This window comes from Gavialis gangeticus, unplaced genomic scaffold (genome assembly GCF_001723915.1).
Source record: "Gavialis gangeticus isolate Ggan-Ray unplaced genomic scaffold, GavGan_comp1, whole genome shotgun sequence".
NCBI lineage: Eukaryota > Metazoa > Chordata > Crocodylia > Gavialidae > Gavialis > Gavialis gangeticus.
Genome location: NW_017728998.1, coordinates 27,839,325 through 27,858,884, shown reverse-complemented (window position 1 = coordinate 27,858,884; position 19,560 = coordinate 27,839,325). Strand labels below are relative to the sequence as shown.

Here is a 19,560-nt window from a genome sequence, read left to right as displayed (position 1 = left end):
TAAACTGGCTAACTGTGGCCTCGACCTCAGCACGATCCGCTGGCTGGGGAATTGGCTCCATGGTACAACCCAGAGGGTGGTGGTCAACAGGAGCCAATCATCTTGGTGTGCTGTGACCAGTGGGGTCCCTCAAGGCTCTGTCCTAGGGCCTATACTATTTAACATCTTCATCAATGATGTGGACGTTGGTGTTAGACGTGAACTGGCCAAGTTTGCTGATGACACCAAACTCTGGGGTAAAGCATCCACACCTGAGGACAGGAGGGTGATCCAGGCAGATCTCGACAGGCTCGGGAAATGGGTGGACAAGTACCTGATGGTGTTCAACACTGAAAAATGCAAGGTTCTCCACCTTGGGAGGAAAAACCTGTAGCATTCTTATAGGCTCGGCAGTGCTACGCTGGTTAGCACTATAGATGAAAGGGACTTGGGGGTCATGATTGACCACAAGATGAACATGAGCCTTCAGTGTGATGCTGCAGCTAGTAAAGCGAGCAAAATGCTGGCTTGCATCCCTAGATGCTTCTCAAGTAAATCCCGGGATGTCATTCTCCCATTGTACTCAGCCTTGGTGAGGCCACAGCTGGAGTACTTCATCCAGTTTTGGGCCCCACAATTCAAAAAGGATGTGGAGAAGCTTGAGAGGGTGCAGAGAGCCATGCATATGATCAGAGGTCAGGAAAACTGTTCTTATGATGAGAGGCTGAGAGCCATGAGACTCTTCAGCCTGGAAAAGAGCAGGCTCAGGGTTGATCTAGTGGCCACCTATAAATTTATTGGGGTGCTCATCAGGATCTGGGGGAACGTCTGTTCACCAGAGCGCTCCAAGGGATGACAAGATCCAACTGTCACAAACTCTGCCGCAACTGATTCAGGCTGGACATAAGAAAGAACTTCACTGTCCGAACCCCCAAGTTTTGGAATAGACTGCCATTGGAGGCGGTTCAAGCACCCACTTTGAATGCCTTCAAGACATATTTGGATGCTTATCTTGCTGGGATCCTGTGATCCCTGCTGACTTCCTGCCCCTGGGGCAGGGGGCTGGACTCGATGATCCTCTGGGGTCCCTTCCACCCCAAATGTCTATGAAATCTATGATAAAACTGTAGAATTCCTGGAGTTTTAAACCATCCTTCTGTCACAAGGGAATTCATCATTGGGAGGGTTAGTGAGTGGCCAAAGCCAGACATGGAACAAATTCTAGTCTTCCCCACCAAAAATACCCTCAGATGTCAGGGTAGCCTCCAGGTCTGGTTCTCCAACATTCAGGCAGTTTCCAGTTCTTTACCATACCTAAGAAATTTGCTGGCTTTAGAAGTCTCTTGAAGTTATGCTAAAAGTCTTTTTCAGTTCAGCTTTTAATGGGGAGAGCCCACCAGTTTACTATGAAAGATCACAGCACTCATTTGTTACTGTTTGGGACCGACTTTAATAGTGATCATTGGGAGACCAGTTACACATGGCAGAGTAATTGCGGAAGTGTAACAAGGAGGTTCTGTGCCCAAGGTCAGGGTTCAGCAACTTATAGCCTGTGGGTTATGGCCCATAGCTGTGGGGCTTTGGCAGCATTCAGCAGCAGAGCAATTCAATGGCAGACTTCCTCTACTACTGCAGGGACAAGCAGTGGTGGCAGCTGGGTCCTAGTCCCTGCCTGTCCACCCACCTCTGATCTATAGAGGGTTATTTTGTCTCACAGCCAGAAAAAAATGCCTATTGTGACCCTAGACAGTGGTGGCTGGTCTGGTGGTATCAGCTGTGGCAGCCTGGTCAGCAGCAGCAGTGGCTCCATTCTCATGCCCCCTCAAAGTTAGTGCCCAGGGTTCATGCTCTCATTGCCTACCCATGATTATGCTACTGGTTAATTGTGCTCCTTCGAGGCTGAGTCTCAGCCAACCAGCTTGTCTCACCATTGATCATATTGTCAGACTTGTAGCTAGACAGATGGTGACAGTTCATGAAAGTTCTGGACTTTTCATGATGGTTAATTATTGACATAGCACTTTAAGTTCTCCAAATTAAGTTTTGTGTTGGGGATGCAGGACACTGTTTGAAGGTAGTATATAAATGCAAATTATCACTTTTAGCAACAATGAAAAAGTGAGTTTAATAGGCAATTTTCATTCATTCATTTTTTTATGGTAATAGCACTATTTTGTATTATCCCAAGACCGCTGTCTAATAATGTACAATACGAAGCCAGGCAATTTTATTTTATTTTAAATATTGAGTTGAAAGACTTGTAACTAAAAGGAACCAACTGCTTTTCTTCTTCAGCCTCAGCAAAATGCAAAAGTTAAGCAGTAAATACATTCCATGGGTAAAGATTACTTTCTATTGTCATTCAAAGTGAAAAGAACCAAGGATTCCTGCTGGTTGAATGTATGAAACTTTAAAAGACAAAATAAGTAGTCAAATCTATTGAACCATTTCCTTTATTCTGTATTTCAGTTTGTGCACTTAAAAAGGAAGTGGGGACAGTCCTACCCAGAACCAGACGTACTTTACCTTTTGGCTATACTGTCCCTATGTAGCATGTACCTTGCCCCAGCTCACCTTAACAGCTCTGTAGTGATGGCCATTTAAAACATCTCTCCGGGCCAAATCATGTCTTTTCTCCCAGGCCCTTCTGCACATCTGTGCAGTATGTGATCATAAGGTGGCTGTATGTAGATGCATGGGAGATGGGAGTTAAGTAGCACTGCTGTTGGTTGAGCAAGCCTATCTGGGTAGAAGAGGCTGCGAACATGTCTTGCTCTTCTGTGTGTCAGACAGCACCAGCTGTTTGTGTTACACGAAGCAGGACTATCCTGGTACTTTCTTGCATAGCTGACATCACTAGGCTTTATGTAAGTATACTGGGACAGATTCTTTGCCTTTCTACACAGGGTGTACAGCAGGCATAATATGGAGAGGGGAGGGCAAAAGTTGCATCATGTCACCTTTGAGCTGCTGGCTTCTCTGTGCTGGTGTCCGATGTCCCTTCATGTCCATTATAAATGAAAGTAGCCCCAGGAGTTCCCCTAGCTTACTAGCTGATCCCAGTTTGCCTATATTCTGTAGCCTGGAATCTCTTTCATGCTGAATGTAATGGGCGATGCTTCTCTTGGCCAGCTTGCAAGAGTGATAGCATTGTGCTACTGATAGTGCCCTTAGAACAGGAGCTGGGATAGGCCCCACAGACCTCAGCTGTTGTTAGAGCCCTAGGGCAGCTGCCTCTTCTCAAAGGTTCATGGAGCTCTGGTGTGGTCCCATATTTACCAAGCTCTTTGACAAGTATTACTGGCTTACTGAACATAATTTGAATTTGAAAACGGTGCTGCTGTGCTATACCCAATCACATATTTTCTGGTGTAAGGTCTTTGGTGCTTGTTTCCATTAATGTTTGGAGAGTAGGTAGCACAACACAGCTTAGTCCATGACCATAATAACATAACATAAAATAATCCATAACTGATGAAAGGACATTACTAACTTTGGTACTTATTTTGACATAAACATGTAAAGGTGTTTCATTTTTGAAGCTTGCATCCAAATACTAGGGTCACGTTTTATGCATGTGCGCAATTGTGCTGTCACATTTATGTTTTATTACAATTGCATGTGCAGTTACTGTGATAATGCAGTTTTGGTAGCTAGATTTGTCTTGTGCACATATGTGTCTGTATGTTAGACTAGATGAACCCTGGAGGTTCCTTCCAGACCTGCTTTTCTGTATGATTACATTACCTTACATTCAGCCTCGGGCATACAGTAACCAATGACCATGTGCTAGGCCTCTATCTTGCTAGACTATGTATGTACATACACCTCTATCTTGAAATATTTGTTGTAAATTGCCTGGTTTAAATGGGCCTAATCAAAGGTATTCTTACCTAATTGCCTTTTTCCTTCTGAAGGAAGGCAGGAAATACCAAGTTTAAAAGGTTGCTGTTGTGAGGACTGAGCTGCCTGTGTCTGTATACCTGACAACTTCTCTGAAAAGTATTTTTTTTCTTGAGGAGTCTGATGCTTCCTGAATATATTTAATTAATATTATGGAAGAGTATCTGAACTCAGTGAGATACTTTTATATGTAAATCTCATATGTGTTAAATTAAATCTGGAACTGTGTGTTCTACTGAGTTACTATATAATTAGATTATCGGAGTAGCATTATACATATGCTAATAGTTCCTGATTGTTTTAGTTATTGAATAAGCATTTTGGAACCTGCAAGACTTTTAAATCACAGAATGCATTTACTTTAGGGTGAAGCTAAATCTTGCTAGCAACAGCTTAAGGTTACCTCTGTTAAGGGAAGAAGGGCAGAAATCCTTAGGGCAAGAAAAAAAGCTTTCTCCCTTCTGTACATTTTTATCTACTTGCAGGGAACATGTGCCTAGTGAGGGTATATAATTTTTTTCCCTAGATCTGTGAACTTACCCACTCTGTTCATTAATCATTATGTTGTGTTCCTAAAACTCTATTTTCTTGCAACATTATTGAATTAATTGTTAGGTAGAATTCTATAATGAACACTTTAAGGTCCATTATTCTGTATCTTTTTAACCTTCCATCTGTAGTATGATTGGGAACTGACCCTCCCTTGCTTGTAGAAGAAATTATCACCTGATAAACATCTCAAACCTCAAATGTATTTTAAGTTTGACCTTTAATGGAAAGCAGGTGGCTCCAGAAACTAGAGTTGATTAGTCTGAAAAGTACTGACCCCAGCAGCACATTCAGTAGAATCTGACTTGTTCTGCAGTCTTTGGGTGCTTATACGCATGATAAAAATTGCCCAGTTTTGCAGTTTAATATTGTCACGCTTTACACAAATGGTGGGTTTTTTTGGCTATTTAAATAAGTTTGTTATGTTGCAAATGAAGCCACGTTCTCATGTAGTTTAGTTTTCAGTGTAGTTACTTGTAACATTGCAGCCTTTAATTTGACAGCTCGCCTCCTGGCAGAAGAGGTGGGCTGAAGGCAAAAGTGGCGAGGGTCCCAATCCTTTTTTTTTTTTCTTTCCTGTGGAGCCTGCCAACCTCTCCCATGGTCAGGGGGCGAGCTGCTGGAGGGCCGAGCAGTCCCTGGTTCCTCTGTCTGTGCTGGCACACCCTGCGGCTGCCTGGGCAGGTTGCTAGTGGGTGGGTACTGCCCCAGCTTGGAGGTACCCGATCCAATGCTTCCCTGAGCCCACCGGGGCTTCCAGCACCCTGTGCACCATCCCTGCCACCTTCTCCGGCTGCCAGCACACCCAGCCGCCCTCTTGCCGCCTTCCTGTGCTGCCCCAGAGACAAGCTAGCCCATTCCCACGTGATCCCAGGTGGCAGAAGGGCAGCGGGGACACTGCATGGGGGTACTGCTCCCCGGGGGTGGGCTCAGGGAAGAGTTAGATCTGGTGGGTGCTGCTTCCAAGCTGAGGCAACACCCACCCACTAGCAGCCTGCCTGGGTGGCCCCAGGGCTCACCAACCCCACAGAGGGAAGGACTGGGGCCCCCTGCAGCTCAGGGGCTGCTTGGCCTGCTGGGAGCTCAATCATGCAGGCTCCACTGTGGGGGAAAAAAAAAGCAGTGAGGAGCCTGATCTTCTTTGATTTGTTTTTTTGCAGAGCTTGCCTGTGGCCAGAGGGGCGAGCTGCCGGTGGGCCTTGTGCTGCGGGGGGCGCTGGTCCTTCTGTTTGGTGGTGGTGGCGCCCCCTGGCGTCACCCAGGTGGGCTGCTAGTGGGCAGGTGCTGCCCCAGCTCAGAGGCAGCACCCAGCCTGATGCACTTGTTCCCTGAGCCTGAGCTGGGGCAGCACCCGTGCAGCGAGCAGCCCGCCTGGGCGGGGTGCTGCCGCCACAGGGGGAAGGACTGCTTGGCCCACCAGCAGCTTGCCCACCGGCCACAGCAGAGGCAAGCAGGCTCCATGGCGGGGGGAGGAGATCCTTCGCAGTGAGAGTAATGAAAGTCCCTGCATTGAACTAGATGATCTGCTCAGGTCCCTTCCGACCCTAGAAACTATGAAATGGTGGGGTTTTAATCATCAGAATTAAAAACATACTGTTTCAATTTAGGGGACTAAACCCCTGTCATGTGTACAGGCACCCTTTTAGTCCAAGTATTACCTCTATTTTAGGTGCCTTTTTTGCAAGTGGGGCTTTGACAACACTAGCTGGCTTATCGCATGATGTTTGGATGTATTCTCCAGTGAAAATCTCTGTGCAGCTCAGATAGGAGATACTTGGGAGCAGAAAATAATTAATAGCAGAGACTGAACTTTGTCAAACTGTAAGAAGCTAATGTGTGGGGGAAATCTCTATGGCACACTAAATTTATACTACAAGAAGCTTATTGAATATGATCCCAGATCACAGTGAAAAACACAAATGCCCAAGAGCAATGATTTGCGCAGCAGTTGAGATAAACCTTACACCATTTTAAGCTTCATCTGTCTTCATGTATCCTGTGGTAGCTATTGTTCCCCCAAGCTGCCAACTATTGAATTATGTTGGGGTCAGAGCACATCTTGCAGTTGCTTATCCTGATATAACTGTTAACAAAGTGTACAAAATCAATGCACATTATACCAGGGTGTGTAATTACCTGTCTGTGCCCTTATCCTGTCTGGAATTTAAGAGATGTGGATTCAGTTCCTGGTTTTGCCACATACTGCTTTTGTGGCCAGATCTGTCTAACCTAACAGTGCTTGAGTTCCTCATTTGCCAAACAGGAATAATTGTAGTTCTGTTTCTTCAAGGGCTGGTCTGAAGGTAAATTAATTGCTGTTCGTGAGGTACTTGGGACAATTCAGATACTCGGTTCCTAAAAATGATGTTTCTCTTGTCTCCAGTGAAAGATTGTTTTTGAAGTTTAACACAAATGTACTTCAGACGCAAAAGCATAACTATAAAGGACTTTAGGCCAATTATTTGCTGCTAATTGTGGAAGCCGTTTTGGCATACCTCACTGTAGACTTTTTACACTGTGCACTTTCATGGCCCTGGAGAAAGAATTTAATTTTAGACGTTTCAATTGACAAAGACGTGCTGGTGCCAGATAATGTATTTCAAACCAGTCATTGTGCTCTATTTTTAAATTCAAGTGCCAGCCAACCTGAAGATGGCGTGCGTCTGTGCTGGGTGTTACACATGTATGACGCAAAGCAGAACTCTTCCAAGCTTTAGCATGGCAGCAGACAAATTCACTTTTATACTTCCCTTTTGTGGCAAGGAGAAATGTTTTGAAAGAGTATATTTCAATAGCAGAAAGCTAAGGGAGGCATGCAAGCATTGCATTGCCCTATAGAGATCCGCTATGGGCCTTGTTAATTGTTAAGATGCTTGCCTATCAACAGCCTCTCAAGAAGGAATTTTAAATGGTTTTTGTGACGTCAAGGAGGCCCAAGAGAAACTTGTCTAGTGCCAAGTTAACTCCGTCACTGAAAGGATGCAGTAAGAAATAGATAACACAAAAATGAAGTCTTTTCACATAATGGCTGACCAGTGACTTGCTTCGAGCACCTCTAATAACCAAAGTAATTCATCCTTGGTTCTTTGGTAAGGGAGTGACTAAGGAAGATGAACTTTCAGTGAATAATCTTTTAGTATGTACCTTTGACATGGAGGCAACTACATTTCACTGGTATTAACTTATTGTCTGGGCATGATGTCTGAGAGTAACTTGGAGCATGTGGACTGATTTGGAAAAGTCATGAGTAGGTTGCAGTCTGCAAGAGGGAATAATATAAGCCTGATGGACAAAAAATTGAATCTTTTGACTGAAAAAGTAGACAAGTTATTGAATTTCCAAGAAGATGTGAAAGGTGAGTTACAAAAGGTTAACCAAAGCATGGACGACATAGAAAAAGGCGTTAACAAGCTAATAGTGCCTCAAGCACCTGCTGATAAGACAGGGACAGCAAAAAGAGGCCTAAAATCGGAGGATAGTGTTCATCAGACTCATATCCGAAGTGTGCGCTCAGAAATGTTGATGCTGTTGAAAGCTACACAGCAAGATGCCTCAAAGCATAGAGAGAGGCTGGAAAAGATAGAAAACAAGGTTGACACAGTGGATAAAGTTATTGCACTCATGGGAGAGACACTGAAAAATTCTAAAGTAGTGGATTTCATTCTGAAAGGCATTGTCCCTGGAAGAAAGGGAGTCTGACTGAAATCCTCGTGGAGGTGGGTTTTATTTTATTGTTCTTGATCGTTCCCGTGTAAGGGGCAGGGTCCCAGACATTCTGATTTAAATTCTTATTTGATGCATGCACATACGCATATTTAGACTTTCCTGTCTCAATGCTACCGTTTATTAAGTTGTTACAATTCCTTTTAGTTGAAGCTTCTCGAAGCATAGACTTAGTCCTTATATTTATTTGGAAAGAAGGTAGGGTACTTATGTCTGTATTGTCAGAAGTGTGGTAAGCACTTAGACAAGTGTAAAACTAGATTTGTATGCCAAGAAACTCTCAACTTGAAAGACCAAATTCTGCCCTCTATTACCCTGGGCAATGGAGGGCAAGTTAGGTTCAGCCCTAAATGGACAATAATGGCTTGTACATTGTAATGTACTCAGAACAGCAGAGACTCCCTATGCCTGAAGAAGGGTGATTGTGCCCAAAAGCTTGCTAAGAACTTTTTCCCAACTACTCAGTTGCTCTAATAAAAGATATCACATCTTCTCAAAGAACCTTGCCTGTCTTGTGCGCTGTAAAGTATTTATTGATAGAATTGGATGCTATTTTCTGACTGATCATGATGGCCATTAAGGGCTAAAACCTGCTTTTACTTCTATACAACCTCAGGGGATCACAGACTGAATTCTCAGTTTCACCTGTGCAGCCTTATTGTTGAGAATGGATATTCACGATAGGAATAAATTTCAGTCATGATGCATACTGAGTCTTTATTACTGTTTGTGTCCCAATGTGAGAAACAGAACCATACAAAGAGGCATATATGGGATGCTAGTTAATTTTAGAGGATCTCAGAGCGTGGGAGTGGTAGAGATGTGATTTGCCCCCAGGTGCTCTGTGAATGCTTCTTGCTTTATAGTTCATAGGTGCTCAAATCAAAATAACATTAAAAAAATACTTAAACTCTGGCATGTAAATGTGAACTCCTACAACAGCACACAGAAGGAAAATGTTGTGCAGGGTTTCTGACATAGGTCTGCTGGTCCATGTCCTCATAAAATCCTGTTATTTTGGAGACTGACAGATGTCCTAGATTGTGAGGGAGGTTTTTGTAACTTAATTTCCTCTGAGGTTGAGATTAACAACCCATTGCACGGACAATTTTCTTGTTTTGGGGATGCTGCCATTATTTACAGTCTGTTCCAATGGAATTGTGCAACAGCTGCTTGGAAACATACAAAAGTATTTAAAATATTGACATGTCTTAGTAAAAGCCACCATTCCTGAAAGTGTCCACAATGTGCTTGGCACCATGCAACATCTAGGGGCAGATGTGATAGTGGCTCTAGGAATCTTAGAAGCCAGATTGGACAGGCAAATACAGAGGACCTTGACCAGGGAAGGGTCCATTTCAAAATGGTTAACTAACTTACAAACTTTTTTCTTGGGCAGATTATCAGTGAAACATTTAGCAGAAGATGGGTGTTTTAGGAGGGCTCTGAATAAAATACAGTGACCATGTACTCTCTCGTAGTTATAGTATAGTGTTGATATTAATTAGCTCTTAAGTAAATCTTCATCAGTAGGTCTCAAACTGCTGTGTAAAGAAAGCCAGAACAGTTACTAGGAACACTGAGGCACAGAGGTGAAGTGACTTGCCCGAAGTCCCCCAGCAGCCCAGGTCTGAGGTGGGCATAGAGTGCAGGTCTCTGAATCCCATCTATTTTTTTTTGCCCGTTACAGAAATGGCAGTATATTCTTGGCAGGCAGGCAGGCAGGCAGCTTTATGGTGAGCTCTGGTTTTGGTAAGTTACCATCAATGTCCCTTCATTTGTTTCTTGTCCATAACATTGGACTAAGATGTTAGGGGTATGTCTGTCCTGTGGTCATGGAAGCAACTGCTGTGTAATGTAGATATGCCAAAGCTGGCTTTAAACAGTGTAGTAGTATGACAACATGGAGCTTGGCACAGACTAATTTGTCTGCTGTGAACCTAAGTGGTGAGTTCGGATTGCCGTGTCCAGATTTCAAATGGGTCCTGAGCTAGTTATTTCAAAGCTGCTCAGGTAACGCTATACCATATTGTTCTCGCCTCTTGACTTCAGAATAGGTATACCAGTTGAGGACTGCATTGCATTGCTGTTTTGAAAATAATCTTTACTTGCTTGTTTCTGCTTCACAGCTGCTATCAATGCACCCAAGCTCATAATGGTGACTTCATCCAGTGTTTCTAAGTATGGTGGGCCACTTTTGGTTTTTTCTTTTTATAAGCTGCCTGCTGACTTAGTAACAGGATGTAGTAAAGTCCTTGGGACTATTTAAGGGGGAGAGTTTGCCAAGCTGGCTCCAAATTAACACAATAAACCACGAATTAAGAGCTTTACAGGTTCAAAGTTTTCTGACTTCTGACATCTATGAAATTGCACTAGATTGTCAGGTCCACTCAAGGCCTCTGCAGACATTCTCCATGATCTTCATTACAGGCAGGCTCAGTGTTGTACTCCAAAGTGGCTGTGACATTTAAGTTCCTCTTTTTCAGTGGGAGGGAAGAGAAGGGAAGCTTTTTATTAGCGATAGGACAAATAGCAGACTTAGGTTTATGTTCAAGTTGGACTGTTGGTAGGGAAAGGATTCAGTATTGGCAAAAGGTATTCTACAAACACCCCACATCTGAAATTGGTGCCTTTTCAATTAAAGGAAGAGATGTGCTCAAGCCAAAAAAAATAGATCCAGATATTGGAATATTCCCCAAATCAGGCAATGGAACTGCTCAAGTGGTTTGTCTAATGGAGTATCTAGTTGTCCATAAAACTTTAATATTCTTCAGTGCATAGGATATCCCTTCTGTGAAACAAAAATCTTTCTTTGGTCAAAAAGAAATGGAACGAACTTTACCTTTCTTCATCTAAGGCCTCCCCTCTCAGATTAAAAAAACATGATGTAGCTGTATATTGGGGAAATATCATTACAGTCAGTCTTGAGAAGTAAGAATTATTTTAGAACTATGAAATGATGCGATTTTGCTTCAAAAGGTAGAAGATGTATTTGTTTATTTTAAAGCAGGAATTTTAGTGAAGGGAAAAGACAGCATATAATGAAATCACGGCAGATTTGAGGTCTTACTACCTTTTTTTTAGGGTCTCACTTCTTTGACAAATGTGATACGTTGGGAAATAGACACCTTTAACCTTCTTGATTACTTTTATGTTCAATGGTATTTTTTAGACTAAAGATAAAAATGAAGAGAAGGGTGCAAAACCAAAGCATGCACCTAAAAATAGAGGAGCCGAGGCTGACAGCAAGGAGTCTTTGGACGGTACGTGTATATGTACATTTTAACAAAGGTATTTGCTGTAGAACTTGGTTATTCTAATACTTAGAAGTTGGGAATGAATGATCCAAAGTATCTATATACCTATAGGTACCTCTGAGTTAGCTAGCTGTGGCTGAGTAAAATGACCCATGTTGGTCAAAACACTATTGGATTTTTACTTCTAAAATCCCTGGCAATAATTCATTAATTATGGAATTATAATTATGCAATGATATATAATTGAGTCAAAGTAGACCATGTCTGTTTTGGCATGCTGACGATACAATAGCAAGAGCACACAGAAAACCTGTAAAGGAAATTGGTGGAGACAAAATCCAAATATGAGCAGACTTATGGAACTCTTGAACTGGGAGTCTTCCAAATGGCTGGCAGATGTCATGAATGATTGGGTTAGGGTTAGAGAAGGTTTTCTTCCTTAGGATCTGTCTGATAGAAGGTTTCCTTAAGGCATCTGTTGTGGACACCAATGGATTTACAGAAGTGGTGTACATAACTATAAAGAAGATGTAGATGCAGAGCCCTTACCACAAATCATCAAAATCTTCTTCCACTTGAGACCAAAACCTTGCTACTGTCTTGGTTCAGAATTCTGACTCAAAATCCTCCCAGTATTTCTGGACTGAGTAGCAAACTAATTTGGAGAATAAATGAAAATAACACTGATTGTACAGGTCCTTTGTGCAAGTAGAATCCCAAAGTCCTGAAGAAAATGGTTTTCACTTCCTTTATAGGTGCCTCTTGCAGCATCATATGTGTTGAAAAGCAGAGGTAATTAGTAGAATAACCACAATATGACCTACTTGTTGTGTCTTAACAAGCCTGTGGGTAGAAGGTTACTGTTCCGAGACCCATCTTTTCTTGGAGTCCTGTTCCATTTGCAACATTACTGCTACTCTCTGAAGCACGGACACTCAGATGGGTGTTTACCATGACCAAGGAAGTCCCTTTTTCTACTTCATTTGAACTACATTAGCCCATAGTCTTGAACATCCTTGTGTTGACGCTTACCAAATATTTTTATTCAGAAATAGTGTGGCTTTTTGTGGGGTTTGGTTTTTTTTAAACTTTTAACAGGGCTGAATAACTATCTGTTAAGTAATTTATTAACGTGTATATCTGGGTTGGAAATATTGGACATTTTCTTCCTATGAGCTCAGACCCACATAAGAGGATGTTTTTTAGCCCTTTCAGAAAAGCTTTATTTGGATGGCAGTTTTTTTGATGGAATCTAACACATCCTGGCTATGAATGTACTTTTTTATCATGCATGTCATACTGTAATATTTTCTTTCGTTATTGATACCTTTTCTTACATAGACACCAAAAGGGAGAAAACGTTGGATGAGAATAATGGAGTATGTGAAAAGGTGAACTCTAGCACTGCAGTCTCCAAAATTGACTCCAGTCCACAAAGTAAACAAAGGATATTGCATCCACTGACAGTAGAACCTGTTGCTCCAACACGTGGGTCAAATAGCTGTCCACCAAAAAAAGACGGTATTGCAGCTTTTGTTCAAAATAATGGTCTTGGCTTCATAAACCAAGATCCTTCGGAGAGCCAGAATGTTCCTGTTAAAGCACACTGCGTGGATAAAGCACCCAGACAGGAAGACTGTCACAAAATGCTTGCACATCAGAAATCAAAAGAAAAGGAAAGCAAACCTTCTACAATGTGCTCTACATCTCTCGGAGCAATGCCGTCAACATCCAAGTCTGTGTCTGGAATAGAATATAAAGTGATACGCACAAGGTAAGGGCCCAATCAGTAACTTTTCTGTGTGGTTAGAAACATTTCAGGTGTTAAAAAAGACAAAAGAACCCTTTGATCTTAATGGGTGCCTTATTTATGGAGAAATTAATGCCCAAAGGCAGGAAGACTCCTGGCTGTGACCCTGTAGAAAGCCAGCCATATAAGAACAGGAACTAACTGAAGATCTAGAGTCACCTTAGGTCCCTCGCATATTCCAACAAGGTTTAACGTTTAAAAAGTGCTAATAATGTACTACATTAATGCAACAGAGGTGACTTGAGTCAGGGAGATAAGAATCTGATTTACTCATTTAACTGGACTTTATAAATTCCTTTTTTCCAACAGAGGTATTTCTACCATCTGACATTGACTGAAGATATAATTGCATTAGTGTTTGACACAAATTCAGGGGTTGGACTGTTTTTGATCAGTTTAATTTACAATACCTTGTTGCTTACCTTCTGAGCCCTCAGTAATTTTGTTTGTCTGTGTCGTAGGTAAGACTAGTTTAATTTTAAGCTTTGCCATATAAAAGATGTAATGGGATTGTTGCTTGCAACTGGGACCGCGGTTTGCAAGAGGGAGAAGTCCCAGTTCAATGCAATACAAGCATTTGGACACTGAAGAACCAAATTAATAAACTGAAAAGACATCATCTCTGTCTAGGTGTCTGTACACAGGGATCCACGTTTGAAGAAAACATTAGTGCAAGGGGCAGTGACTGGCACCTTTGTAAGAAAGGCTAATTTAGGGAAAGGCCTGGAGACTATCATTCCCTTTACCTGTAGGAGGAGCTTGGTGCAAGGCTGTAGCAGGATGAAATGGGGGAAGCTTGCATTGCCATTTCTTGCTCTGTGGCTGAGTAGAAGAAAATTGTAGAGTTGTCTTACTAGTGCACTCCACAAATGCTAAATGCATGGAGTGGGGGAATATGTGGAAACCCCCTGAACACAAGAGCTGGGAAGTGGGGAAAAAAAAGTGCATTCAGATCAGCTTCAATTACAGTTTCATTATAAATCAGATAGTGTTTTACAGCATGTTTTTATTTGTAATAGGAATGTGAGAAGATGATAAATCTTCCTGTCTTTGGGCATTAATTTCTCCATAAATAAGGCACTCATTAAGATTTTTTTTTTAAGAGCGTGAGGTCAGAGTAGGCCAGATTCTGTTCTGTTAGAGGGAAGCAGCTATCAATGAACTCAAAAGACGGATGCAGAAATGTAAAAAGAACAGTGTTCTGCTGTTTGGAGAAATGCCCAAGGTTCCTTCTCGAGTTCAGGCTTGTCTAGCTAGTAAGAGAAGTATTTGCTCCAAGCTGCTTTCATAGCTCACTGCTACTGAACTTCAGATTCCTAATACATTACAGAGGGATTATCCTGTAAATAACTCGGAGATGCCTGAAGTATGAGTGAACAATGCAGGATTTGTTATGCAAAATGTAGAAAAATTTCTTTTCAGCATCTTTTATAAGAGGAGCAATATTTTAAACTGAGTTCTACTGAGAATTATAGTAATTTGGGGAAAGTAGGTAGATGCATTCTTTTAAAAAAATTATGTAACATCTTGAGCCCAAGTTTGTAAACCCACATGAATGCCTGCAAGTCCCAAAGAAATGAGGTGGAGTATTCATGTAAGTCACAGCAGCAGGTTTTGGCCCTGAGTTTAGTAGCTGTATAACCAGCTCTTACACAAATATGGAATATAGCAAGTTTGTTATAATCCCCATGATCGTTGAGCAACTCCAGATTAATGCAGAACAGTTTCCCAGTGAGTCTAGAATGCTAAAGAAATTACCCGAGGAACAACGCCTTGTATTTGAAAGCTCATTTGACTTTATCCCACTCATACAGTTGGTCCAATAAAAGATATCACCCTAAAAAATCCTTGCCTCAAAGAAAATATCTTTAACTGAAGGAAAGATCCTATAGAATTCAGTTGTACAACTTCATATTTTTGGTTCCAGGCTGTGATAGGAATAATACACAATAACAAGCCACAATTCCCAAGTTGCAAGCCTCTTGTCAGCTAGCTTCAGATGGACTCGATTTTTGGAACTGTATATGCAAAGCCCAGGCAAATAGACATCTACCTGGTCACTTGTGTATGTAGTTACCAACTACACTATACACCAGCTGTATGCCATCTACCAACTCTGTGCACAACTGGGCAACAAGTACTCCCCTCCCACTCCAGGCTACCATCGTGATCCATCTTATTCTTTATTTAAACAACCTTATTGAAGAAAAAAGCTTTAAAAAGCAAAACTGAGAGTCCTATGTTCTGACTTTACAATGATGCCTTATTCTGCACATCTGTGTGCATACACAGTCTGTTTTTCCACTTGCAAATTAACTGCTTACATCCTGTCAGAGTGAATCTCACTATTAGTGGCTTCCCCTGAAAAGTGTGCTCATGCCTTGCAAGTGACCTCAGTATAATTTATGTTGCACCCCTTAACACAGACATTGGTAATACTGGAACAGATGTGATATATTTTGTGCCCAGCAGAGGGCAGATGTATACAAAAACTAGCATATTAAAAAATTATTATTATTTTTTTGGTGGCTGAGAGTTTTCACTGGATTGTAAATTTCCTTTGGCAGGATGGAAGGAGCTGGCTTTCCTTATTATCATTTTGTAGTTTCAGTATCTGATATTTTTAGCAGAGAAATTGTTCTAGACATTGGGGTTTAAAATGTAATATATATGTATTTTCTGCTAAGCTTAGTAAAGAAAGCTGTTTGTTTGTCTAAAGTGGAGAATGTTTGCTCTGTAGGGTTTCCATCAACGTTCAGATGACTGAAGCCCAACAAAAGACGGTGACAACCAAGGATGGAAGCCAAGGAGATCATAGACATAGAAATCCCCAAATCAAATCTCTCTCCTCATCCTCAGAAGTGGAAAGAGTTACACTTATGTCAGACAAGTTTCAACATAAACAGTGCCCTAAAAACACCAGACCTGACCCAGTTCAGGAAGTAAAAGGAGTGAAGCCTGATAATAAACAGAGTGAACAGGCTCTCCAGTTAGGGAAGCCACAGATGCTATTGAACAAGCCTACAGCAGATAAAAAGACTGATGGAAAATCTGAGTTGAAATGCAAGTCTGTAACCTCTCAGAGCACAACTCCAAACGATACTAAGAAAGATCCTGGAGCCACATTAAAAAGTCATGATGAAACAACACAAGGCTCCACAAAGGATGCTAAGCCTGAGAGGGCAGAAGTAGATTTAGAAAATGCATCTTTAAGAGGAAGTGAGAGTGAGGCACATCAACATACAGGAAAAGCAACAGAAAACACTAAATCAACAGAAACCAGCAAAGCATTGGCCAAGCAGGATGAAGTGATTATTGGTAAGTACCTCACAACACCTGGAGACTCTTGAACTGAGATTTCTGTGCTGCTTGCGCATGTTATGCATGATAACATCTGAGACTGTGCTCATTGGACTTGTTACAGTTTGAGAGTAGGTATTCAGCACCCAAAGGTACATTTGGCTGCACAGACAGCTGTATTTGCATTCAAGAGATTTGCTTTTTAAGTTTCCTGTCAGCTGCACAGTGAGAATAAATGTCTTTTTGAATTTCTGATTCTACTTAATGGTCATTTTTGGAATAACGGTCTTTTAAAAAAGAAATTAGGTTGATTGTATGTAGATGAAAAGAGTTATTTTATTCATATGAATAAAAGTCTGTATTGTATAAGATAAGTGGGCAAGACAGCAAATGAATGGCAGCAACCACAGGTACGCGGTGTAGTGGGTACAGGCAAGGTTGCATATTTTGTTCTTTGTTACATCATTGACTGTAAGTCTCTTTCTGATGATACTTTGGTTCCTCCATCATTTCTGTATCCAGGCACTTACACAGAGACCTGCAAATCAAAATTTGGGCCCCACTGTAGTGTCTGGGTGTTGTAAATGTCTGTGAGCAAGTGGAATTTTAGTGTAGCATTTGTACGTTAAACATGTTCTGCATTACAGACAGTGCTCTGGGGTGTCCCGTCTGGCACTGGCTTTGCATGAGGAACTGGGGAGTCACTGGGAGTTCTGCTCCTAGAACAACTTCAGGATCTGTCTGTTTTAATTGAGTCACACTTAGTTGGATCCACTACTTTATTGGGACATCTCCCTAGGGAGGAAATTACCTTGATGATGGGGAACAGCAATACTTACTGCTTAATCAGAACATTATATTAGCAAAAACCGTGGAGAGGCACCCTGCTGATGCCAAATTAACTAAAATTGGAGTTTGTAGATAGGTGTGAAATATTAAGCCTAGCCTTTTCCTAGCCAAATGAATATTCAAGAAGATCAAATGTGGTAAATATGTGAATGTAATTGTTTTTGCAGTATTTGTATTTAGTACAGTACTTCGCTTTTTTTTTTCTTACATGGCTGCTTCTCTTACTGGATAAATAAGCTGTTGAGCTGATGGGATTGTCCTGATTAGGAGGTTTTTACTATATTAATTTAATTAGTTAATTTATTACATTGGGTAAAGAGGGAGTAGAAGCCAGGAAATGAGAAGCCTGTTCCCAAGGTTCTGCCTTAGTTCTTGTCAGCAAAGGAGGGATAGTAATACTTTTCTACTCCCACAGGACATTGAGACTTAATATAGGTCCTTGGAAAAAAGGTACAGAGGAAGTGCAAAATACTATAATTAAATCTAGTTCCTGATCCAGTAAAGCACTTGAACAGTCCTAGTGATGGCATTATTTTACTTAAGACAAAGGGGAATTTTTTATGCTTAATCTTATACCATGTACCTAGGTGCTTTCAGGATGACCTGGGACCTAAGAAAGAGAAAATGGTTGAATATTGAGAGGCCTGTTAAAGTTTCCTGACTTAATTTTTAATGTGGCTATAAGATCATCATAATTGGCTGGGTCTAAACTATTCAGCTGTTTGTCTTTCCCACTAGTATTGCCCTTGCATGCTATTTACCCACCGCTGTACAGAAAGATGATGTTGGGGAAAACTGTCCTTTTCCCTAGAAAACAGACTCTCAATATTGTTGCAGCAAGACAGTTTTCAGAGGTAATAACGGCTTTTGGGGGTTGCACTTTCAGGGACAGCAATATTCAAGGTGGCAGGAGAACTCTAGTGGGGAGCTCTAGATGTCCACGACTACAGTGGCTCTGGCCTCCTTTGTGTTTTGCTGTGCCTGGGTGCTGTGGTAAAGTTGAATCCTGGGAAGTGAAAACGTTCCTGGGAAACTATAAGATAATGTGCAGCTGTCTGTGGAAATCCAAAGGAATGAATGAACTCTCTCCCATTTAGATGACAGCCCTCCTCCTCCTGCACCTTTTGAGCATCGCATAGTGAATGTCAAACAAGCAGAGGTGACAGCAAGTTACTCGGTGTGTCAGCATGAAGTATTAGGCGGGTAAGTCTGTCTGCCCTGCCTAGTGGTGGGCTGTGAAGGGTTTAGCTAGCAACACCTCTGTGATAACTGAAACACAGAAACAGAAGTAACCTGCTCCTGTCAACTCTGCAGAATGCAACTTTACAGCCACAAAAGTGGAAGGCAAGTTCTTTCTATGGAACGGTGGGAAAAGACCTAGAGATGACTGGCAGAGAGAGGCTGCCAGAAAGCTGGGGAAGGCATTGGTAGGGTGGGTAAGGCTCATGTAAGACACTGGCCTTTGTGCACCAAGGGAGATTAGAATAAAGCCTTTCCTCCAAGCTGGTCCCTTCTTGCACCTTGATAGAGTGGATTTAAGGACAGACATCCCTTAGCAGAGCTAGTCAGTTGCTCGAATCGTAAAAGGAGAGACCAGCAGATTCCCATCCATAGGCTGAGGACCAGCTGCAAAGAGTAGAGTGAAGCTAACAGCAGTCCTCCACATGATAGATATAGTGAAGAAAGGAATGCTGATTCATGCCATTCCAGGTATTCTCACCTTAAGTAAGTAAATAAAGCTGTGACCTGATTAGCACATAGCCCTTACATCTTATCCACATTTGCATATTTGGGAAACTATGGGAGTGCGAGGTGGATTCTATAGTGGCTTGTGAATCATTAACAGATTTATTAACCAGGATCTGACTACAAAGGCTTTATTGTTGATGAGGGGAAAAGGGGGGTGGGGGAGGTGTCCTGACTGTCAGATTCTGCAGAGCAGGGAGTTGGGAGAAAGTATTTATTTACTAATAAACCAATCAGATTTGACATGAAAGTTATTGAATGGCTGAATATGAAGCAGTGCTCTTCTGTTTCCAGAGTCATTTTACACTGTTGAACCACATTATAAAGAGGATTAATGGTTAAGTCTTCAAGCTACCATTATTTTTACCTTTCATTTGGGCCTCACTTACGAAGACTGCACCTGCAGGGCTGCCTTTACACTCTGCTGCACTTACTTATCATGTG

At 41.8% G+C, this 19,560-nt stretch overlaps 2 protein-coding genes across 3 annotated transcripts in view; both read left to right on the top strand.

The window, feature by feature from the left end:
* LOC109289569 (myosin light chain kinase family member 4-like) overlaps window positions 1-19,560 on the top strand; it is a 58,883-nt gene that overhangs the window by 26,035 nt on the left and 13,288 nt on the right. For both annotated transcript variants that reach the window (XM_019505649.1, XM_019505650.1), the window contains exons 2-5: window positions 11,327-11,417; window positions 12,753-13,185; window positions 15,962-16,539; window positions 18,468-18,573. In XM_019505649.1, the coding sequence (XP_019361194.1) occupies window positions 11,327-11,417; window positions 12,753-13,185; window positions 15,962-16,539; window positions 18,468-18,573 (1,208 nt within the window). The remainder of the gene's footprint in view (window positions 1-11,326; window positions 11,418-12,752; window positions 13,186-15,961; window positions 16,540-18,467; window positions 18,574-19,560) is intronic.
* LOC109289570 (myosin light chain kinase 3-like) lies at window positions 7,096-8,298 on the top strand. Its single transcript, XM_019505652.1, has one exon. It carries the CDS (start codon window positions 7,675-7,677, stop codon window positions 8,128-8,130), a length of 456 nt encoding a protein of 151 aa, XP_019361197.1. The 5' UTR covers window positions 7,096-7,674; the 3' UTR covers window positions 8,131-8,298.

Bases quoted from the DNA above. Each gene is read 5' to 3' on its own strand.
- LOC109289570 (XM_019505652.1), top strand. From the start codon at position 7,675: ATGAGTAGGTTGCAGTCTGCAAGAGGGAATAATATAAGCCTGATGGAC.